At 41.6% G+C, this 19,145-nt stretch overlaps 1 protein-coding gene across 3 annotated transcripts in view; it reads left to right on the top strand.

Annotated features, from left to right (window-relative positions):
- The window catches only part of ABHD2 (abhydrolase domain containing 2), a 38,575-nt gene that overhangs the window by 929 nt on the left and 18,501 nt on the right, over window positions 1–19,145 (top strand). For all 3 annotated transcript variants that reach the window (XM_017805145.1, XM_017805146.1, XM_017805147.1), the window contains exons 2-3: window positions 8,940–9,030; window positions 9,872–10,072. In XM_017805145.1, coding sequence (XP_017660634.1) covers window positions 9,879–10,072 — 194 coding nt within the window. In that variant the 5' untranslated portion in view covers window positions 8,940–9,030; window positions 9,872–9,878. The remainder of the gene's footprint in view (window positions 1–8,939; window positions 9,031–9,871; window positions 10,073–19,145) is intronic.

Here is a 19,145-nt window from a genome sequence, read left to right on the forward strand (position 1 = left end):
GCTAACTGGTACAGTATATTCATCTTACAGGCCTTATTTATCACACTCAGCCGCATTTGTAATATTGCTCAGGTTGACATGTTCTAGTCCCTGCTGATATGGTGTTTGTAAGACACTCAGTTCAGCTGTTTGCATTTGTGATATCTCATCTTCAGACTTTCTTCGATAACATTTATTTCCTCTGCGGGGAGTTTTGTTATTGACAACTCGTCTCTGGTTGTTGTGTTATCTTTTCTTGGTTTGTTTGTGTCCTCTCTTAGGTGCTTGCTTAGCTCTCATTTCACAAGAGGAGTTTCAATGGATTTTCCTGTCTCTTGGATCAGTGGACACACAGCTGTTCTTATTTGAGGCATGGCTTATTTTGGTCTCAAAGTCAAGAGTAAGAACAGTAAGGTTATTAAAAGGGAAATCAGAGCTAATGTTTGGGTTCTTCTATTCTCTTGCCTTATTCTTAAAAACAGTTGATTTTGCACAGGAGGTCCTCTGTGTTACTGAGTGAATTAGCTGCACAGAAGATGGGGCTGATCTAAGATTGTGCCAAACTGTCTTTTTTAGGGGTGGAGAAGATGAGGAGTTTGGGGATAAGTCCTTCCATCATGCACAACTGTTTCTGAAGAAGTTAAACTTGAAAATTAATTTATTTGACTCTTGTAAAAGCTATATTTTTCTATTCAGGGAATGAATAGCAGCTTAAGCTCTTAGTGTTTCATAAAGCTGCTTTATTAAACTTGTCATGGGAAAACGCAGAGATTAACACGTTGAAATAGTTGTTCTGGGATGTGGCACTGGGAAAGAAGGATGGTTGAATAACATCCTCTGTCCTTGACACAGGTTGTCCGACTCTACTAAGTTCCAATTGCACTTCTAGGTGTGATTTGGTGCACAACAGGAAATGGTGGCTTTAGAGCAGGGATTCAAACCTTCTGTGGTTTAACCTCGTTCAATAATGGAAATGGCCTGGGTGCTGCTGGATTCACATTGTCCTGTTATTCCCCTTTTTTGCTCTGTATCTCTTGCCTCCTCGTCTCTACTTTCACACTGCCGACTCTGGCAGTACCAGAACTTGGAATAAGTTAACAAAGAACAGGATTTAGCAAAGTCTCTGGTAGGGGGTTAAGTGCTGGGATCTTATAATAAGCTGGGTGCTTATAATTCCTGTTGCAAGGTATAGCCTGAAACTGGTGGTTTGGACTTTCCAGCAAAAGCCTAAATAACCAGTTTTGCTAGTATATTGGAGTCTTCACCTTTGCTTTTGAGTTTCTCTGAAACAGTGTTTCATGAGGTGTTATAGCTCTGAATTGCTATTCTTACGGTGCTATAGAACAATTGATCTTCTGTGCAAATATTTGCCCTTCTTCAGCCTAAATATCTTGCAAAGTTTAAATTTATATACAGTTAAACAACTGATCAAACTCAGCTGACTGACTGCAGTACCAAACAGTTGATTTAATTTCAGTGTGCAAGGGCACATTGTCCTTCTTGTGGAGAAGCAAAGTCCCACTTGCCCAACATATGTGGGTGGCAGTGATGCTAACCCAGTCGGGCAGCTAACTCGGCCTCTTCTGGCTCTGGGAAGGCTTGTACGCCCAAGGGCTTGTCTTTTCTTCAGCTGTATCAGTTGACTTAATAATAACGATTGTCTCTGACTGCCAACCTTGCTTTGCTGATATCAGGCAGCAATAATTGAAAATGCTTTGCAAAGCAGTTCTGTACAAACCATATGCTTGAAGCACCTTTGTGCCTGTGCTCTGTTAGAGGTAACGGCAGTGGAAGGAGGTGTCACACTTGCCAGGGTACAGATTTTAATCTGTACCTCTGGATTGACCAAGAAGTGCGGTTGCCCCGCACTTACTCTGCTGTTGAGAAATGCTTGTTTCCTTTCATTGTGGGTTTGATCTGACTAAAATAAATGAGTGACAACTTCCTCTACTAATATGGACTGAGCCCTTGCAAAGACCATTCCAAAATGTCTTACGTATTAGTTTCAAGTAACTGAGATACAGCCCTATTCAGGACATTCCGTCCTCAAAAAGCATAGTACAGACTCCTCAAAAGGGGACAAAAGACTGCTGTTGAGAGGGTCACTCTTCAATAATTTGTCCTGCTTCTAAACTTAAATCTTCAAAGATGCTTTTGCATAGAGCTGCAGGTTCCAGAAAGGTTATGCTGAAGGTGTTCAAGCCTGGCTGTCCCTTAACTGGAACACCCAGTTCTGTTAAGGTTGGGCATATGTGACTATGAAAGGTTGCACTAAGTGAAATAAGCAGATGCACAGTCACTTACAGTGAAGGTCCTTGTAAGAGGTAAGGACAAAATGTCATAAGACGTATGCCTATAATATCTCTAGCCTCTCACTTGGAATTCAGCAGGAGAGGACAATGTAGCTTTTCAAACGTGGAGCTGCTGGTAACTGTTTTAGTTGGCATTCTGGTAGAACCCGGGTACTTGGCAGTGGTGGTAATTGTGTGTTGGTCAGGTCCTGTCTCTTTGTATGTAATTCTTCTGTCCTGAAATGTTGTTGCTTCGTTTTCAATGTCATTACATGAATTGGACTTCTCTAGTGTGAGCCTTCTATCAGTCATGGACAGACTCTGAGAGAATGACTCTGCAAATCTTCTGTTCCCTAGTGGAGAGGAGCTGCTCACTGGGGGAAAAAAAAAAAGGTGTTTGAAGGCCTCAGTCAAGTGGCACCTCAGCTTTGGATCATGTTAAGATATAGGTGTTTTCAGACTACTTGAACTGGACCAGTCTCGAATAAAGTTCTCTTACCTGTATTGTGCTTTGGGATAGGTGGTCTTTCCTTGCTCTGCAGCTGGTCTGGTGTGGAGCATGTTCCCTACTTGCTTGTCTGTGCACCCTGTGGCTGAGCAAACAGCTGTGATGTGCTTGGACTTTGAGCTGCTCCTCCAGTATGAACAGCTGAGCTCTGTGACTGGGGATGGAGGGGTTGGAGTTGGAGGGTAAATAAGGCTTTAACAATATGATGCTGTGCTTCAAAATATAGTGAGGGAATAGAGCAGACTCCTTGGGGATGTTGGTCTGTAATGTAGTTTTTATTAGCTCTCCCAGCTCTATGGCTTGATGCTGGGATTATTCCCTCAACTACTGAGCATGGATTGTCAGGTTTTCTACAGCCTGTTTACTCCACTTCTTCCCTTGAGCTTGATGCTGCTCGCTGGCACAGGGTTGTGTGATAAGCAGCTAATGCTGTAAGGCTGTGGAAAGGTGTTACCCAGTATTTCTCTCTGTATGTAGAAGTAAGCTTGACCTCTTGTACAAGAAGCTGAAGCTTTGCCCTGTAGTTCCATAAGGCAGTGGTCAGGGTGTGACGGTCCCAAGTATCCTGTATCTTATCATAAAGGAAAGGCTTATGTTATCTAAGCAAACATAGTTATTTGACTACTGCAATTAATTGATTTCTGTGAAGTCAGAGCCTTGTTCTGTCTTAGTTTAATCACGTTCATCAGGTGTGTGCAATAAAAGCTAATGCAGTGGTTTTCAATCCGTCTGAGACAGAGGAACCAGATAAGGCAACATAGACAGAGTCTACATAGCAACCTCTTTGGGTAATACACAAAAACTGCCTGTGGGGCAGTTGAACTATTTTTGATCAGCTAAAATGATATTGTAAATAAACAAAGGCAGTTCCTGTAGTTGGAAGGAAGTGAAATTCAAGGCTCATTTGACTGTAAATTGCCCTTTTTGGAGACCTGAAGGACCTAAAGAGCCTTTGGCCCTGTTTGCTGTAGAATTATTCTCAGGTGCTTCTTAGGCGAGTTGCCTTGGGGTATACACCCAGCCTTCTTGGGTGGTTGATTTCTGCTCTGAAGATGTAGGATTCCTCAAAGTCAAAAAGGAAAAAGCTCCAGTTAAAACGCACCTGTCTTTCTGCACTGATGGTGCCTTGTGCTGGGAACTTTATCCCTGTAACCTCACAGTACCTCTAAACTTAGTATGAGCCAAGTATTGTAATTCATGAAAAGGTCAAATTCCAGTGAAGGCACCAGCCAAGAAATTCTTTTTGGAACAGGGTGTAAACAATACTTGCTGGTGTCTGTACTTGCCAACCGGCCAAATCCTGGCCTGGGTGCAGGCTCTGGCACGAGGTGGAGGGATTTGCACCAAGGACTTCCATGTGCTGTCCAAGTAGTGTTTTTTTAACCATCCTTGTGAGGGGACATGTCAGTGTGCCCTCTGTGTTTGGAGATAAAATCTGTCAGATATAGGACAACAAAACCATGGGGGGCTTTGCTGGACTCCTGAGGACTTTGCTTTATCTCTCGTGGCCACATCTAACCCTAAGCTTAAGTTCTTGAAGTGCTCAGCTAATTCTTAATTATACCCTCTGTGCTCTGAGGTCTGAGACTTAGTTGGCTCTTTGAAATGGCCAGAAGTACCGAGTGATGCATCAAGATGATCTCAGCACTTGTTTCACATGTTTTTCTTTAAGCCACCACCAAAGGTTATGGGAGGTTTTGCTCTGGATAAGCTTGGGCTGGGTACATGCCAGTCTCAAGATAAGTGGTGTCGTGACTTGCTTTGTGTGCTTAAGCTGATGAGGTATAGTGCTGGCGTGGTCCTAAAATACTTGTATCTATTTAATTTTCTTGAAACAAAGTAGCAGTTTAGACTTGACACTTTTCCATCAAAAGGAAATCATTTTTTTATACAAGTGCTGGGTAAAAGGTAGGATATGGGACTGTGCAATAAAGCTTGAGGCTTTCTTCATGATTACTCTTGAACAGGTTCCTGTAGTTGTGTGGATTGTGTGCCTTCAGACTGCCCTCCAGTGCTTTACAAAAAGTCTGGCAGCCTTTCCCATCAGGACACATGCTTCAGAGCCTTTCCCAGGTGTATTCATCTTCATCTGGACGGTCTCAAAATATCTTCCTCTGCATTGAAACCCATGAATGCTCAGTAATGTGACATTTCTGTACACTTCCTGGAGTGAGACTTGAGTAATATGCATAAAACTTTCCTTTATTTAAAAAACTATGCACTGCTCTGGCTTTCAAACCTCTCTTAAATAAAGTTCCCTTCTCCATAACATGGTTCGAAATATCTTACCTGGCAGTGACAGGCCTGTAATTTCTGGTTTTGCAGTGTATCTTTCAGAAGAGGCATTAGGTTTGGTTGATATTAAAGACAATTAATTTCCTAGAAACATTCCCCAAAGAACTAATTTCAGTGAAACAGCCATCCTTCTTTGCCCTTCAAAGAGGTAGTAAAAAAAAACTTACTTCTGATCTGCCTAGGAACAACTCTTAAAGTAGGGTGGGTTTGTTTTTCTCTCAGACTTACTTTGAGTTTTATTCCCCAAGTGGACACTAAAAATATATTAAACCAGTCCAAGAAATGTGTGGTGCATTAGTTAACAAAGTCTGTCTGCTTAGTCTGTCAGAAGCAGCTTCTTTGACTCTTCTGAATCTTTGTGGGTAAGAGAGTATCACACTACTTGGTGGAAGCTGTAAAAGCATCAGAAAGGGGATTTTTAAAGACCTTCAGTGTTGGCCAGGCATGCTTCACTTTGGTGTCCAGCTGAGCTCTGAGAGCACCAGTGAGCCAGAGTGCTGACTGGTGGGAGGGCAGCTATGAGGCTTTTGTACTGAGCTGCCATTGCTGGAAATGGCATTCCTTCAAGATTCTTCAGTCAATGTAATGGAGCATAAAATGTCTTGCTAGTGGAGTCCCTTTCAAAGAGGCCTTTGCTCTTGTCTGTTCCATGTAGCTGCATCTTTGCTTTAGCCAGAAGCATTTCTAGTGAAATGAGGCTTTCAGTGGCTCATTAAAAGGCCTGAAGGAAGGACCCTGTGGGAATGGCTTCCTTTAATGTCTTTGCTTTTTTTAATGTTGGCTTTCCAGTATGCACAGTCAGACTCTGCTTCCATGGGTGGAGGAGCTGTAATGCTTGGTAGCTAACAAATCCTGATTGTGCTGCATTGAGTCACAGCATGGAGTGACTTCTGTCCCTGGAAGAGTTTCCTCTCCACAGGAAGCCTGTAACTGAAACGTGTACAAGTCCTGGATTTGTTGACAGTTGTGAATTCACTTACTATACCAGTAAATATTTTGATGGCTTTTCCAAAACCTAGTGTATTTGAAAGGATAGTAAGGAATTTGCTGTAGCTCTCCTGGCTTTTGTTGTACTTGTTTCTGTTCCTGTCTGGAAAGGGGAGACATGGGGTTTTTTTTCTCATTGTACTTGTACAGGTGAATTGCACTCTAGTAAATAGCACTGAAATGTTTCCTGCAACATGATTTTCAGCTTTTTGTGATGAAAGGGGAAATGAAAAGACCACAAATTCAGCACTTGCTTTCCAGTGATTGATTTTAAACTTAGCTCTCAGTCACAATTGGGACTTAAGAACATTGCTTAAAAGGGCTGTAGGTCTTGGGGGCTGTCATGCCTGTGATTCTTTAAAAAAAAAAAATAAATGTAATTAAGGTTCTTCAAAATAACATCCTTGGGGCCAAGAGTTTCAAATTCTTTGTGTTCCTCAGTGTGGGTCTCAAACCCTGTGATGGATGTACAGGCAGGCTTGATTGCTTCCAGTGGTACACTTACTGCCTCTTGCTAGTTTTGTCTAACCTGCCAGAAGTGAATCCAGTGTTCTGCATACGGAAAGGACCAAATGCTTGTCCATTTAAATTGGTGCTGACCCTGTTAGAGGATATTCTAGATTAAAATTTGTCTGGCTCAACACTGTGGTTATCTGTCCTTTTTCGTAAACAGACAAGTTTATTGGGTCAATGCAAAAAGGGTTTAACAAAACAGAAGCAAGGTGACCTTATCCCAGCTGGTAAAGAGGGAGGCATTTGTCCTATGTGATTAGAGGCAGAGCTCAAATTCATTTTATTAAGCTAAACCCTTGAAATTTTAGAGCAGAGTGCCTTGACTCAGCCCCTGCAAATCTGCCCTGGCTGAGATGGGTCTGTTTAGGACTTCAGAAATACCAGACTGTAGGGGAGGTACCTGAAGTGCCACAGCTGGATCCATAGGGCTTGGAGTTTACCAGTCTAATCTTCATGGACTTAGATCCATTGCTTAAATAATCACTGCAGATACCTGTGCAACTGCAGCAGCAGTGCCAGCTTTGTGTTACATCTACAGACTGATCTGAGCTTTTGGGTGAAGATCCTGACAAGTACATGATCCTTTAACACGTGTTTGAGGTGCGTAAGTTCAGTGAATGTGTGTTTAGACTGTGTTAAAATGGAAAAGTACTAGTTCACAAGTGTCAAAGCATAATCCTGCCTACCAACAGCTGATTTTTCTGTAAGTAATATCAAGCTGTTTTAAGGGAGTGACAGGCTAAAATGAGATCTAAAAGTATCAGAAAAGACGTGGTGTGTTTGTAATCTGAAGATTATATGGGAGAGAGCACTTTCAGGGAGATAGGGCTTAGCTGGATCAGTTACACTGAATCACTAGTACAAAATCCTAATGACTAATTGTGCCCAGGTTTATTTTTAACAAATTCACTAAGGTGAAAGCTGTAAATGACAAACTATCTTAAAATCCAGGTGGCAGGAAGGTCTGGGATAAGTCTTGTATTAGTGTCTCATAATTTTCTAAATAAAACAATGAAAGGAATATGTTAACAGAACTCCAGGGAGTTTCAGCTGTGGAAGACTTGCTCAAGCACCTGGTTGTCCTGGAGTTCAGGAACTTGGTCTGCTCTTCTGCCACTTGTGCCTTCTCTGGGGAAGCCATTTCTGTAGTTTGCCTGTTGTCTCCTACACAACTGATGGTAGGGTTGGTGAAAATATACTAAGTATGGACATGATACAGCTGAACACTTTACTTGAACTCTTCATTGAGATATGTGATGCCAATGTAATCTTCTGAGTAGATGTCTTTTTGTGGCCCACTCTGCTCCCTTCTACTGTGAAGCTCAGAATTGGAAAATAAAAGCTTCAGAGCTGTCCAAAATTAAATGTCTCTTCTTTCCTCACCTTCTGTTCTGTGATGCATATGGTTGTGGTGGCAGAAACTTGCAGCTTTTCAGCACACTGTTAATCAATAGCTGATGTCATTTGTGTTTTCTTCCAAGGGATTTTGGTGTAGCTGCACTGAGTACAGAGAGTACTTCTGATGCTCTTCATTCCTGCTAGGAAGAATAAAGCTTTGATATGATCTGTCCTGGTGGTGTGTTTTCCATTTGGAAGCAGCAGCTGTGGTAGGGAGCAGACAGTTCTGGAGCTTTTCCTGGAAGCTCTGATTCCCCATCGATTTGTTGTGCCTGTAGGAAGCCAACTCTAATTGTAAATATCACTTACGCTTTTATGGTCACAGACTGAAAGCTCTGTCCTTTATTGGCATCATCAAATTCTTGTAACAAGCCTTCTTGCATGTGCACTAGTATTAATTAGGTGGCTGTGTCTGAGCCTCCTGTGGCTCTCACGGTCTTGAAGTGTGATATGTTGTAACATCTCAAAAAGCAAGTGTGGGAACAAGCAGAGACTGTTTACAAGCTTCCATCTGTAGGAGTGAGCTGCCTTGCTAAGCCTGAATAAAAGTAGCAGGAAACTTCTTTCAGTCTGGCTTCACACTTCAGTAACAGTGTAGATATTGCAGGAAATTGAGTAAAACAGCATCCTGTTAATTCTGGTCTTTTAAATACAAAGGGATTAGGATAATTCTTCTAATTTGGTACAGTGCTGCACTGTCTTGCAGAGATGGGGTCTGTCTCTGCTCATGAAGGTGTATTTACATACTGCAGATGCATTAATATGCTGTAGGCAAGTGATCTAGTCTGGAATCTGTCCACGGGCAAGAGATTTCTGATGCAGATGGATCAGAGTTGAAGTGGTTATGACTGTCTACACAAATCACTAGCAATGTCTGTGGTGGGACCTTTGTATAAATTTGTGTTTATCTCCAGCTGAGAGATGCAGCTTTATCAGTAATAATCAATTTGCTTTTCTTCCCTTCACAGGGTAACTCCTGTAGCACGTGGATCCAGAAGGTGACAAGTCTACTGAGGACTGGCAGGTTTTTTTTTCTAGCTTGAGGAAAAATTGAAATTGGTAAGACTTGGCTTGTTAGTTGATACCTTACTTGGGTTACCCATATGACTGAGGAAAGACCCAAGGAAAAACCTACCCCTTCAACAACAACTGTAGCCAGCTGTTTGAACTGTGTGTTCAAAAAAAGCTGGATCAGTTTAAAAACTTGATTTCAAGCCAGAAGGATTTTTTTTTTTAATTCTTTTCCCTTCCTCTGTTCCTTTACTCTGAAGCCCTTGAAAGACCAGATATTAATCTAGTCCTTCGGCTGCAGAACTGCAGTGAACTAAAAGAAATGCTGAAATTGCCAGTACATAAAGTGACCACCTTAAACAGAGGCAGGATTTAGTACCAGTATTCTCATGGAATTGTAAAACTCAGGCTGAGGAACTAACACAGTAGTTCTTTCAGGTTCTAATTTTCAAGTCTGCCTTGTACATTTGTGAGGAAACACACATCCAAAGCTGCTAAGGTGTCTTTATAGACTGACTCTTCACCTGGCTTCTGTTTGAGCTGTGGGTAGTCTTGTGCAAGATCCTGAATGCGTTGACTGGCTGCAGACCAGGGCTTGACACCTGAGACACTGGTGCAATTGTAATGCAGCACTGATTAGGAATAAATCTCCTTCCCAGCTGATCACCCAGTTTCTATTTCTTCTGTTGGTCAGGGTGCTTAGAACAGTACCAAATAAATTTCCCTTCATCTTGAAAGTTGCTAGTCTGAGTTGATATGCTAGGATTTGTTAGCAGTGTTGACTAACAAATTTAGTTGGTTAGCACAGTTTTGTATTTTACATGACAGTTGATACATCCAACGGTATATTTCTAAAAGCTTTTATATTTTATTTTTTTCTAATCTCCAGGCTCAAAATGAGTGCAATATTGGAAACCTCTGAGCTGCCAGCAGTGTTTGATGGGGTGAAGCTGGCTGCAGTTGCTGCTGTGCTGTATGTTATTGTTCGCTGCTTGAATTTAAAAAGCCCAACTGCCCCTCCTGAACTCATTTACCAGGACTCTGCTTTGGCCCGCTTTCTACTCAAATCATGCCCACTTCTGACCAAAGAGTAAGTACATTTTTTCCATGTTGACCTGTATTATAGGAATAAGAGCTGCACTTATCTCTTCTTCTGCCTAGTGTATTTCTTAAACCTGGGTGCAAATAAATTGGTGCAGAGTGCAATCTTGATAAAATAAACCTGTTCCGAGTCAAGCATTTCATTACTGCTAGTGTCCCAGGTACCTGGAGTTAGGACCAACCCTTGTTGTGCAGGGCTCTCCACGGATGCAGTCAGCACTTGTTCGTGTTCTTGTACTCCTTTCTCTTAGGGAGGAAATCTGTTGGGGGTCACAGGGAGGAAATGGTTTTTATGCTGTGTCAGTGTGCTTATAATGAACACAGGGGTGGCTATTACTTTTAAAGTGCCTACTCCTATTTGAAGTGCCTTAAGTTGATTGAAAACTAATTAAATGTATTACTGGGCAGAGCACATCATAACTAGTTTAATAAAGTGATGACATACTGACCAGCTCTAAGGCTGTTGCATTCACTTCAAATTGACCTCATGTCAGCTGTGTATTTGAGCAGGCTGATCCTTGACCCTCCATTCTAGGACTTTCAGAATCAGTGCAGCAGCTTTTATCTTCACCAGTAACCTTCACCAATAATAGGAAGCATTTAGTACAATTTCATGAGCATTTGGAGGGACAAGGACTTTGATTACAGTATTTATCTTCTGCAATCACTTTGAAAACTTGCAAGTCCTATTTAGAAGCCCTAAATACATCAATTATCTAGTAAGTGCTCAGTGCAGCTGCATGAACTTTCCTTTTGGATCTCAAAAGTCAAACTGACTTAAGGATAGTCATTCTAGGGGAGATGAGAGGCTTTTAGCAGTGCTGTGTTGGGTGCCTTGATTACATAAGGTCTAAGATATGAGGCCATGGGGTCTGTAAACTTTTAGAGGAAACAAAGCATTATCTGTTTTTAAATTGGAACCCAAAGAGGGTTCTGTGATGCACTCCAGGTTCGGTAGTAATGTGTGTTTGGATTCTTGATTATGTCCACTGCCTCAACTGCAAAGCAATTACATACCTAAAAAATACATTAAGGAGGTTCAAGTTACTTGGTACCTTAAACACTTGCCATCTCAGTATAGCAGTCCAGACTGACATAGTCACTGAAGGAGAAAGCATGAAGCTGTGCTGATTACCAGTCTTGAAGGCATATTAGTATCAGCTAATCTTTGGAAATGGATTGGAAGCTAATTCAGAGTCCATATTACCCCTATTTCAGCTCTTCTCACAGCACAGGCTCTTAGCACTACTGTATTACAGCCATGTTTTTGACTTTCAGTTGGAGAACAAACCATACCCTAAAGAGTGAAAATGAAGAACATGTACTGCAATTTTTAGACATCTGTTGTGCATTAATTGCAGGTGTGAAGAGCTGCTTGCAGAACCCTGGTGTTGTGTTAATAGTGTGCAGTTGTGGGTTGTTTTCTCTGGATCAGCTGAGCTCAGGCTTGCCAACTTCTCTGAAAGCTGCAGCAGTGATCTCCAATACATGGTTCTTGGGTAGAATATTGTCTGAAAGGTTTCCATGACCCCAGGAAGCAAACTCAGCTGAAACAAGTTAGAACAACGTGTCAATAGGTAGTTGTTCAGTCCTCTTACCACTGTACCTCTGTTAAGGAAGACAGGAATATAATTGCTGTTGGGGATTGAAAGGATTTACAGGACAGACAGCTTTAAGATGATGTATATGTGGGTTTTTTTCTTACTATTGATGTTATCATGGACTTTTTTCAATAGAGAAATTAAAAAAAAATCAAAGAAATCCTGTCTTTAGGCATGAAAGTCACCTGGGGACTAAAGTGGAACAAATATATTTAAATTCCTGCAATTATGCATGAAATAGTTTGCAGGACTAATTAGCAAAAAGCTGTGTGAAAACAGCTTGTGCCATACTCCACTGAAAAATCTTGCAAGGCTTTGATTACTTGCTAATTATTCAGAGTGTTAGGAAAGCTGATTAAGCAGCTCTTTTCAAATTCTACCATGAAAGCAAAATAAGTAGCCCAGCAATCCCTTTTGTTATATCAGTACTGGGTTTGTTGTCAGATCTGTTATATGACCAATTCTTCTCTACAGAAGAATGTTCACAGCTGTGAACTGGCTTTCAGACCTGGTTTGTTCGGCTCCCTTACACTTCAGGGAGGAAGGGGTGAGGGTACTGCTGGGAAAAACAGGGTGTCAGGGAGAAAGCAGAAATAAGCAAAGTTATTCTATCTGTGCAGGTGTTCAAAAGTACTTGGAGAAAACACTTTTGGACTTTATTTTCCCTTTATGGCACCATCCTCACCTATGAACTTACCCGTTGTAACCATGGTGTTGTTCAGTAAGCCAAGTGGTGGTAGATGAATAATTTAGGAACTTTGAATTGTAAAACTGCCTGAGATGGCTGCATGCCAGGTACCTTGTACTCACTGATGTTAGTACTGCTTTTTACAGTTCTCTAAATTGCTAGAAGCTTTCTACTTATCTAGCAAACACTGGTAAGCAAAAGAATGTCTTCTTAGAGCTCATGTTTTCTTACCTCTGTCTCCCTTCCTCTGCTCTGTCCGGCTTTGTACTTTGGCTTGCCAAGTGGAGTAGTATAATCAGACCCTTTTCCATTCAAATTGCTGTTTCTTGCATGGAAGCTCTTGCAAATCAGCCCAACTATTGGTGCTCTCGAGCCCTTGGGCCTAATCCCTGGCTGCAGCTGTCTCCTTTTCCTGTCTTTCAAATGGCTGCAGAAAGTCCTTCATCTGCTCTTACTCCTGTAGAAATGCAGCGTTGGCTCTTTGATTCATGAAGATAAATTTGGCCAGCGCTTGCTGTAGTAGGCTAGACTTTTTTTGGCTGTTTACAATTTATTCTATCATCAAGTGTATGTATCTTTATTTCTGTAGAGATGTGGCACGTGTCATCCCTATCGAAAATAATTATCCTTGCTGTCTGCACACTTTTTATCATCAATAAAGGCAAGCTCCTCAAAGATTGAAGCAAATGACTGTCAAGCCTGTTAGTAAACACTGTCAAAGATCCAGCCTAGATCCTTCTTATCCTTTGTTTGCACACTAACCTATACTGGATAAGTAGGCTGCCTGGTACCAGAAGACTCCTTTGCACTGTCACTGCGTTTCTCCTGGATGCAAGGAGACAAGTAGTCAGAAAAGCTGTCTTCAAGCTTTTCAGTGTTCTTTTCTTCCTCCTAATAGCAAGCAGTGTTTGATTCCTGTCAACTCCTTAGTGTTTTACCCTGGGAGGAACACTTCCAGGAGAATAATAAACTAGAACAACAGTGTTACCCCTGAAGCTTTGGCAGGTGAACATGCTGAGAGGTAGAGGACAATGGCAGCTCCCTATTGGTAAGTCGAAGTGTTAACCTTGGGGAGAGAAGCAGCCTCGGGGGTTTTGAGTTCTTACTGGGTGCTGTGGCATTGGCAGCAGCCTTGTTCTCCAGTTCTTATCATCAAAAAGCCTTCACCCTCTGAAGGAAGACTGTAAGTGCTGTAATCCTCATGCCTTGTTTTGACTAAAATACTTCTTTGTAGTCAGTGAAGGTTGAGGGAGGGGTGTGTTGGGCATTTTACTAAATAAAAGCTGCCTAAATGGTGAAGGAGGTGGTTTAGCCAAGGAGGCCAGTCTGTTCTTTTAAATAGTTTTAACTTCATACAGTTTCTATGGGCAGCAAACACTTCTACTCCAGTTGTTAAGCTCAGGGGACATGGAAGCTCCTTAAGCTGCTTAAATTTTTTTTGTTACATATTTGCTCTGTTTTCATCATATTGAGAAGCCTAGATGAGCTGATGCAGAAAAAGCTGCTTTCTATATATTTGTGGGAGGGGGTTGAACCCTGCAGACTTCTAGATGAGTTTTCTTGATCAGAATTCAAATTGCATTCCCTCGCATCAAGTAAAGGACAAGGTTCAAACTAAGTTGAATTTTGTAAAGCATTCTTTAAATACTTCCAAACTGCTCAATAAAGGGGGAAAAAAATAATCTGTCACCTGCTGTAATGCTGGCAGCAGTTCTCAGGGTGTCCTGACATGGACAAATTGTAGACTCTATTTTCTTACCATCAATATCCAAGGTACTACAGGACATCAAAGGCCATTTAAGAGTTAATGTTTAAAGTGTTAATCTCCTCAGATGAAATGAAGTAATGCTCCAGAAATAAGCCTGTTGCTGAACTTCCACTTCAGATCTTTGAGGACCTGAATGCTGATGCTTGCTAATAAAAATAGCACAGTTTTTATGTGCTTTGTGTGAGCTGCTTATACAGCTGCTGCTTTCCTAAATTCCTGCATACTGAGCGATGTACATGCTCTAAAATTATAATCTACTGCCTGAGAGCCACTAAACTTAATCAACAATCACAAGTTGGAATTGTTTTAAATATTAAAATGCTAGGAGAAATATTTATGGAAAACCTAGGAATTTTCTTGCTGTTGGGCATTGTTGTGTGCAGCCACCTATCAAGATGGGGGCTGTGCTGCACAGTTGAAATGCAAATTTGGAGCTAAAACATTAGCATTTGTGAGCAGATTTATGTAACTGAACTCCGTACTCTCGTGCCATATAAGTCAGCTTCCATAATAAGTAACTTGCATCCCCAGCCCTGTTCTCGTGTCTGCCTTCTGTTGCAGAATCCTCTTACTGGAAGTTATAGGGCTGGTTACTGGAAGACATAACTGCTTCAAATATTTATCTTTACCCAGAGTCCCTGCTGTCTATTGCAACCAAATCAAAACAGGAAAATGAGTTAGTTAAAAGCCTTTGGGTCTGGAGCAAACTGGGAAACCATTTTTGTTTCACAGACATAAAAATATCCATTTCTAGCACAATGCAGCTTTTCCTTTGGATTTTATCAGTACATGCTTCTCTGTGTTACTGTGGTACATTATTCTTGTCCTTGTGTGGAGGTCTTGGCAGGTCTTCCTGAGTGCTGTTCACCACCCAGCTGTCTGCTCAGCTTCTGTTGCCATAAGCCACTATTGCAGAACAGTGAAAATGCTGCTTATAGGCACTGTTTGGGCCTGGGCTCTTGTACATCTGTGAGCAGCTTCACTGGAACAGGATACTGAGGAATACATAGTGAGTCATCTCCATACGGGGAAGTTTGCTGTGCTGGGGTAATAATCTCTACAATAGACTGCTTTTCAAAACCACTTTGGTTTATAGCAGACATAGAGGAGTTGAAGTCTTTGAAGGCTTTCTCTGTTTCTGCTGATTATCAATGCTGGAGGGAAGCCAACTGCTTTTGAGTGAAGGGCCCTTGTTTGAAAGACATGGTTAAATTTAGCTGTAGTGATAGTTTTAGCATAAATTCTGAAGGGCAATGCTCAAATGTGCCTTAGACTGAATACTACTTAGTTGCTCAGCCTGCATGGTTGTGTTGCATCCTGTTGAGCTTGTTTTGTTAAGGTAAGCTACAAGAAGGATACCCTGAGTACATGCTCTTCTTGTCTGCAGGATGTTGTTTTGGAGGAGCATCTTTTTCAGCTGTTTGCCATGAGGAACGTTGGCTTCACTACAGAACAGTCTGTGCTAGCTATTGCTATCAGCACTGGGCTTTTTCAGCTGGGTTGAATATGGAAATGTCTTTGGAACTGTTTCTCACATAATAGGCTTAAATAAATTTTATCTTTCAGAGGGGTGAAGGCTTTTGCACAGTTCCTGGTGAATCTTTTCCCTCACCAGTGTGGTATTGTGCACCTTCATGGCTGAAGAGTTCTTTCTGTGCTTTCCTCTTTGAATGATTTTAGTAAATGCAAGCTGAAAGTCCACACAAACCCTGTATAAAAAGATGTCCAATCCCTCAATCCTGTAGAGTCTTGCACTATCAGGCTCAGTACTTGGTCTTGGAAGTTCTTGTAGACTTCATCTCACTGAAAGGCATAGAAGTCACTTATAGGAAGATTTCAAAAATAGATTTATCCATTCCTAAAATGGAGGGTCAACAGAGAGTGTGATAGACAGATCATATGTCTGATTCTGTTATAGATTATAAGGATCTTGTCCTTAATTGAGGACAGACTTTACCTGAATTCAGTGATAGAGAGGAATCACTGTCAAGCATTTATTAGGTTTTGCAGTAGTTAGATTGGCAGCTTGTCTTGGTAAACAAAAGTAATATTTTTTTAATAGCTGCTTGTTTTTGCATCAATCTGGTAAGGTAAATTTTAATCAGTCTTAGTTTTTCACTGATAATCCAAGATCTGTATGATCTAGGCAACTTCTTTCCCCCTCCCTGTTCAATCTCCCTGGTGTTCAATCTCCTGGAGCCTGGATACTTAAGGGATGTGTTTTGCCTCACAGCAAGCCTGTCCCTTAAAGGTTGATGGACCTAAACAAAACTATTGGTGAGATAAGCCACTGCTCGAACTTTGGATGTATTTCAGAGCTTTAACTGCTTTAAAATAAAGTGCAAACTGTAGAAATACACTTAACAACTTAAGTATTACTAAATAGGAGTAACAAAACTGCATCAGAGTACTATGCACATTACTCATGCTGAGTCTTGACCTTTAAATATTTGAGAGTGCATTTTCATGCAGAATGACTAACACAAGGCATCTTTGCTGCAGGCAGTGTGATGCTTAAGCAGCTGACTGGAGTTAGCATCATAAAAGATAAGCTGAGCATTTTGAGCATTTTACTTGGTCCATAGGATGCTCAAACACTTTTTCACTCTGAAAGGAGCAACAGTGAGTGTTCCCTTGTCCATGGGGCTTCACAGAGTTTAAGCTTTGAGGAAGATGTGGAAACTGTAGATATCATTTGTCCATTATGGATACTCACAGGGATTCCTGCCTTAAATGAAGAATGTATCAATGAAACTGCATGTGCTGTTTGCCCGTAAAAGTAGCAGAAAGGTTTGAGTTGTTGCAGATGGGTTATTCAAAATCAGATTTGGGGGTCTCTTTCCCAAGAGGAACCATCTGTGGAGACAGACTGGTAAGTAGTATGCTTGAAGCCTTTTGTCTTAAACTCTGGCAGTAGTGGTGAGTCTTTGAAGACTCTTCTAATTTCCTCTCTAGGAACACCCTGTGGTATCTGCTGCTGCATCTCTTCCAATGGATGACTGTAACCTATAGCTGGAAACTGAACTGTAGATTAAACATGAGGAAAGGTTTTGTGCTGGCAGAGATCCTTGATTTTTGGCTTATATTTTTTTTTCTATCAAGATGGTAGCAGTAATCAGTGACAGCTGTATAGCTTAGCTGCTGTAGCTGAAGGTATTGCTTCCCTGTTAGCCTCATGGGGTAAGATTTTGGGATAAATGTTGATTTGAAAAGCACTGTATGGAAGCAGAATTGCCAAAACTTTCCAATGCATATGCTTAACCCAAAACTGGAAACCATAAAACAGTGTTGACATCTGAGTCTCTTCTAGAAGAGCTACAAATTCTTATTATAGGTTGTATTTGTCAGCTCCTCTCAAAAGCTGCCAGCAAACCCCATCTGTAAAGGGTGTCTGTGGGGAAAAAATACAACTGCAGTCAAGCACAGTGTAGTGTGGAATATGGCTGCTGACCTGAACTGGTGGTAAAGGGAATGACTGGGGTGAAGCCACTGTTTTTCTGTATGTTAGAAGAGCAGTGTCTCTGCCAGTGTATCTGGCATAATAGTTGTGTTCAAAGCCTCTTCACTGAGCTGTTTGTGACTCGAGCAGAACCATCTGTGGTTCTTGTGCAGTCTGGCTCAGTTTGATTGCATTATTCCAATGGATATCTACTCTGAATCGTGAGAATGGATCCACTGACTACTTTCTACCTCTACCAGCTATTTCAGAGGATGAGCTTGTACAGTCCCTATCATTAGGAATCTGCACAGCTGCACGTGGTACCTGGCAAGACCCAGTGCAGAGATGCTGGGCTGACAGAAGAGGGGTAGTGCTACTGGCCTTGTATGGATCCTTTGAAAAGCTTTATAGTTGAGTGATCAAATCCAAGATGCACTGAGGGCCAATTTACGAGGTTGCTGCAAAAGCTGCCAGCTGATGCTCACCTTTATTGAAGTGGCAGCTGCTTCTACAGGAATCTGTTTTGGGTTTCTTTGGGAAGTGCACTTGCAAAAATTTGAGTGAAACTACAGTAAACTGCTGTGTTGCTTTGACTGTAAGAAGTCTCCCTCATAGATGAGTGAAGAGAACTGGGAGAAGGAGCATACTGCTACTCTTATCTTGCTAAACAAGCCTAAATAGTTCTTATTTTGTAGGAAGTCTTTTTAAGGAGTGTGCGGGGGAAGAGGGAGTTGCGGATATGACACATAGGAGCTGGCATGGGGAAGGTCCAGCTGTGTGAGTAGGTAGTGTCAGAGCACAAAGGTAAGGTTTCAGTCACATTCCAGTGGATTATGGGCTTAAGTAGTAAATTTGAGTCCTGAGATGCTAGTTTTCTGTGGACAGGGAAGAACATGATCTCTGCTTCATGTGGTCTCAAGAATTCAAAGGGAATAACCAGAGGAAGCCCTAAACACAACAGGGAGGGAGTTGCTAATCTCTCAGGATCCAGGGTGGTGTCAGCAGCTCTAAAGCTTCTTCTGGATACCCTGTTCTGTGTAGCAGAGACCACAGTTTCTTGATTGGAAGTGTGTCCCCTAGGACTGCTGTTCTAACCAAGAAATCATTCATGCTTTCCTGTTCAGAGTTCAGAGCTGATAGAACTGTCTTTTTCAAGGCATCAGCTCAGTCTCCTTTTCTGAGTGGCCAGGTGACTTTCCCACATGGTGGTGGTGTAGGGCACAGTATGTTTCCTGTTACACCACTTGCAGCTCTGCTTGTACTAAAAAAACCTGATAACTAAGCCTTCAATGCTTTCCAGCTCATAGCTGTGTTTCTCACATATCTGTTTTGAGGGCCAGTATGCCAGGAAAAGACAATCTGCTCTGTCACCTAGCTTTAATATACCCTTGATGAACAAAAATAATTGGTAGACTCACCCCTCTAATTGAAGGGGATTTATTATTCAGCAAGGCTTGGCCAGTTCTGAATGGGTCTCTTAAAATTGTCCCAAATTTACCTAATCCTGAGAGGCAAAATCAACCTGTCCTGTGCTCTTTGCTTAACTTAGTAAAACAGATCTGTGTA

This window comes from Lepidothrix coronata, unplaced genomic scaffold, assembly GCF_001604755.1.
Source record: "Lepidothrix coronata isolate B3197 unplaced genomic scaffold, Lepidothrix_coronata-1.0 Scaffold11, whole genome shotgun sequence".
NCBI classification, from domain to species: Eukaryota; Metazoa; Chordata; class Aves; order Passeriformes; family Pipridae; genus Lepidothrix; species Lepidothrix coronata.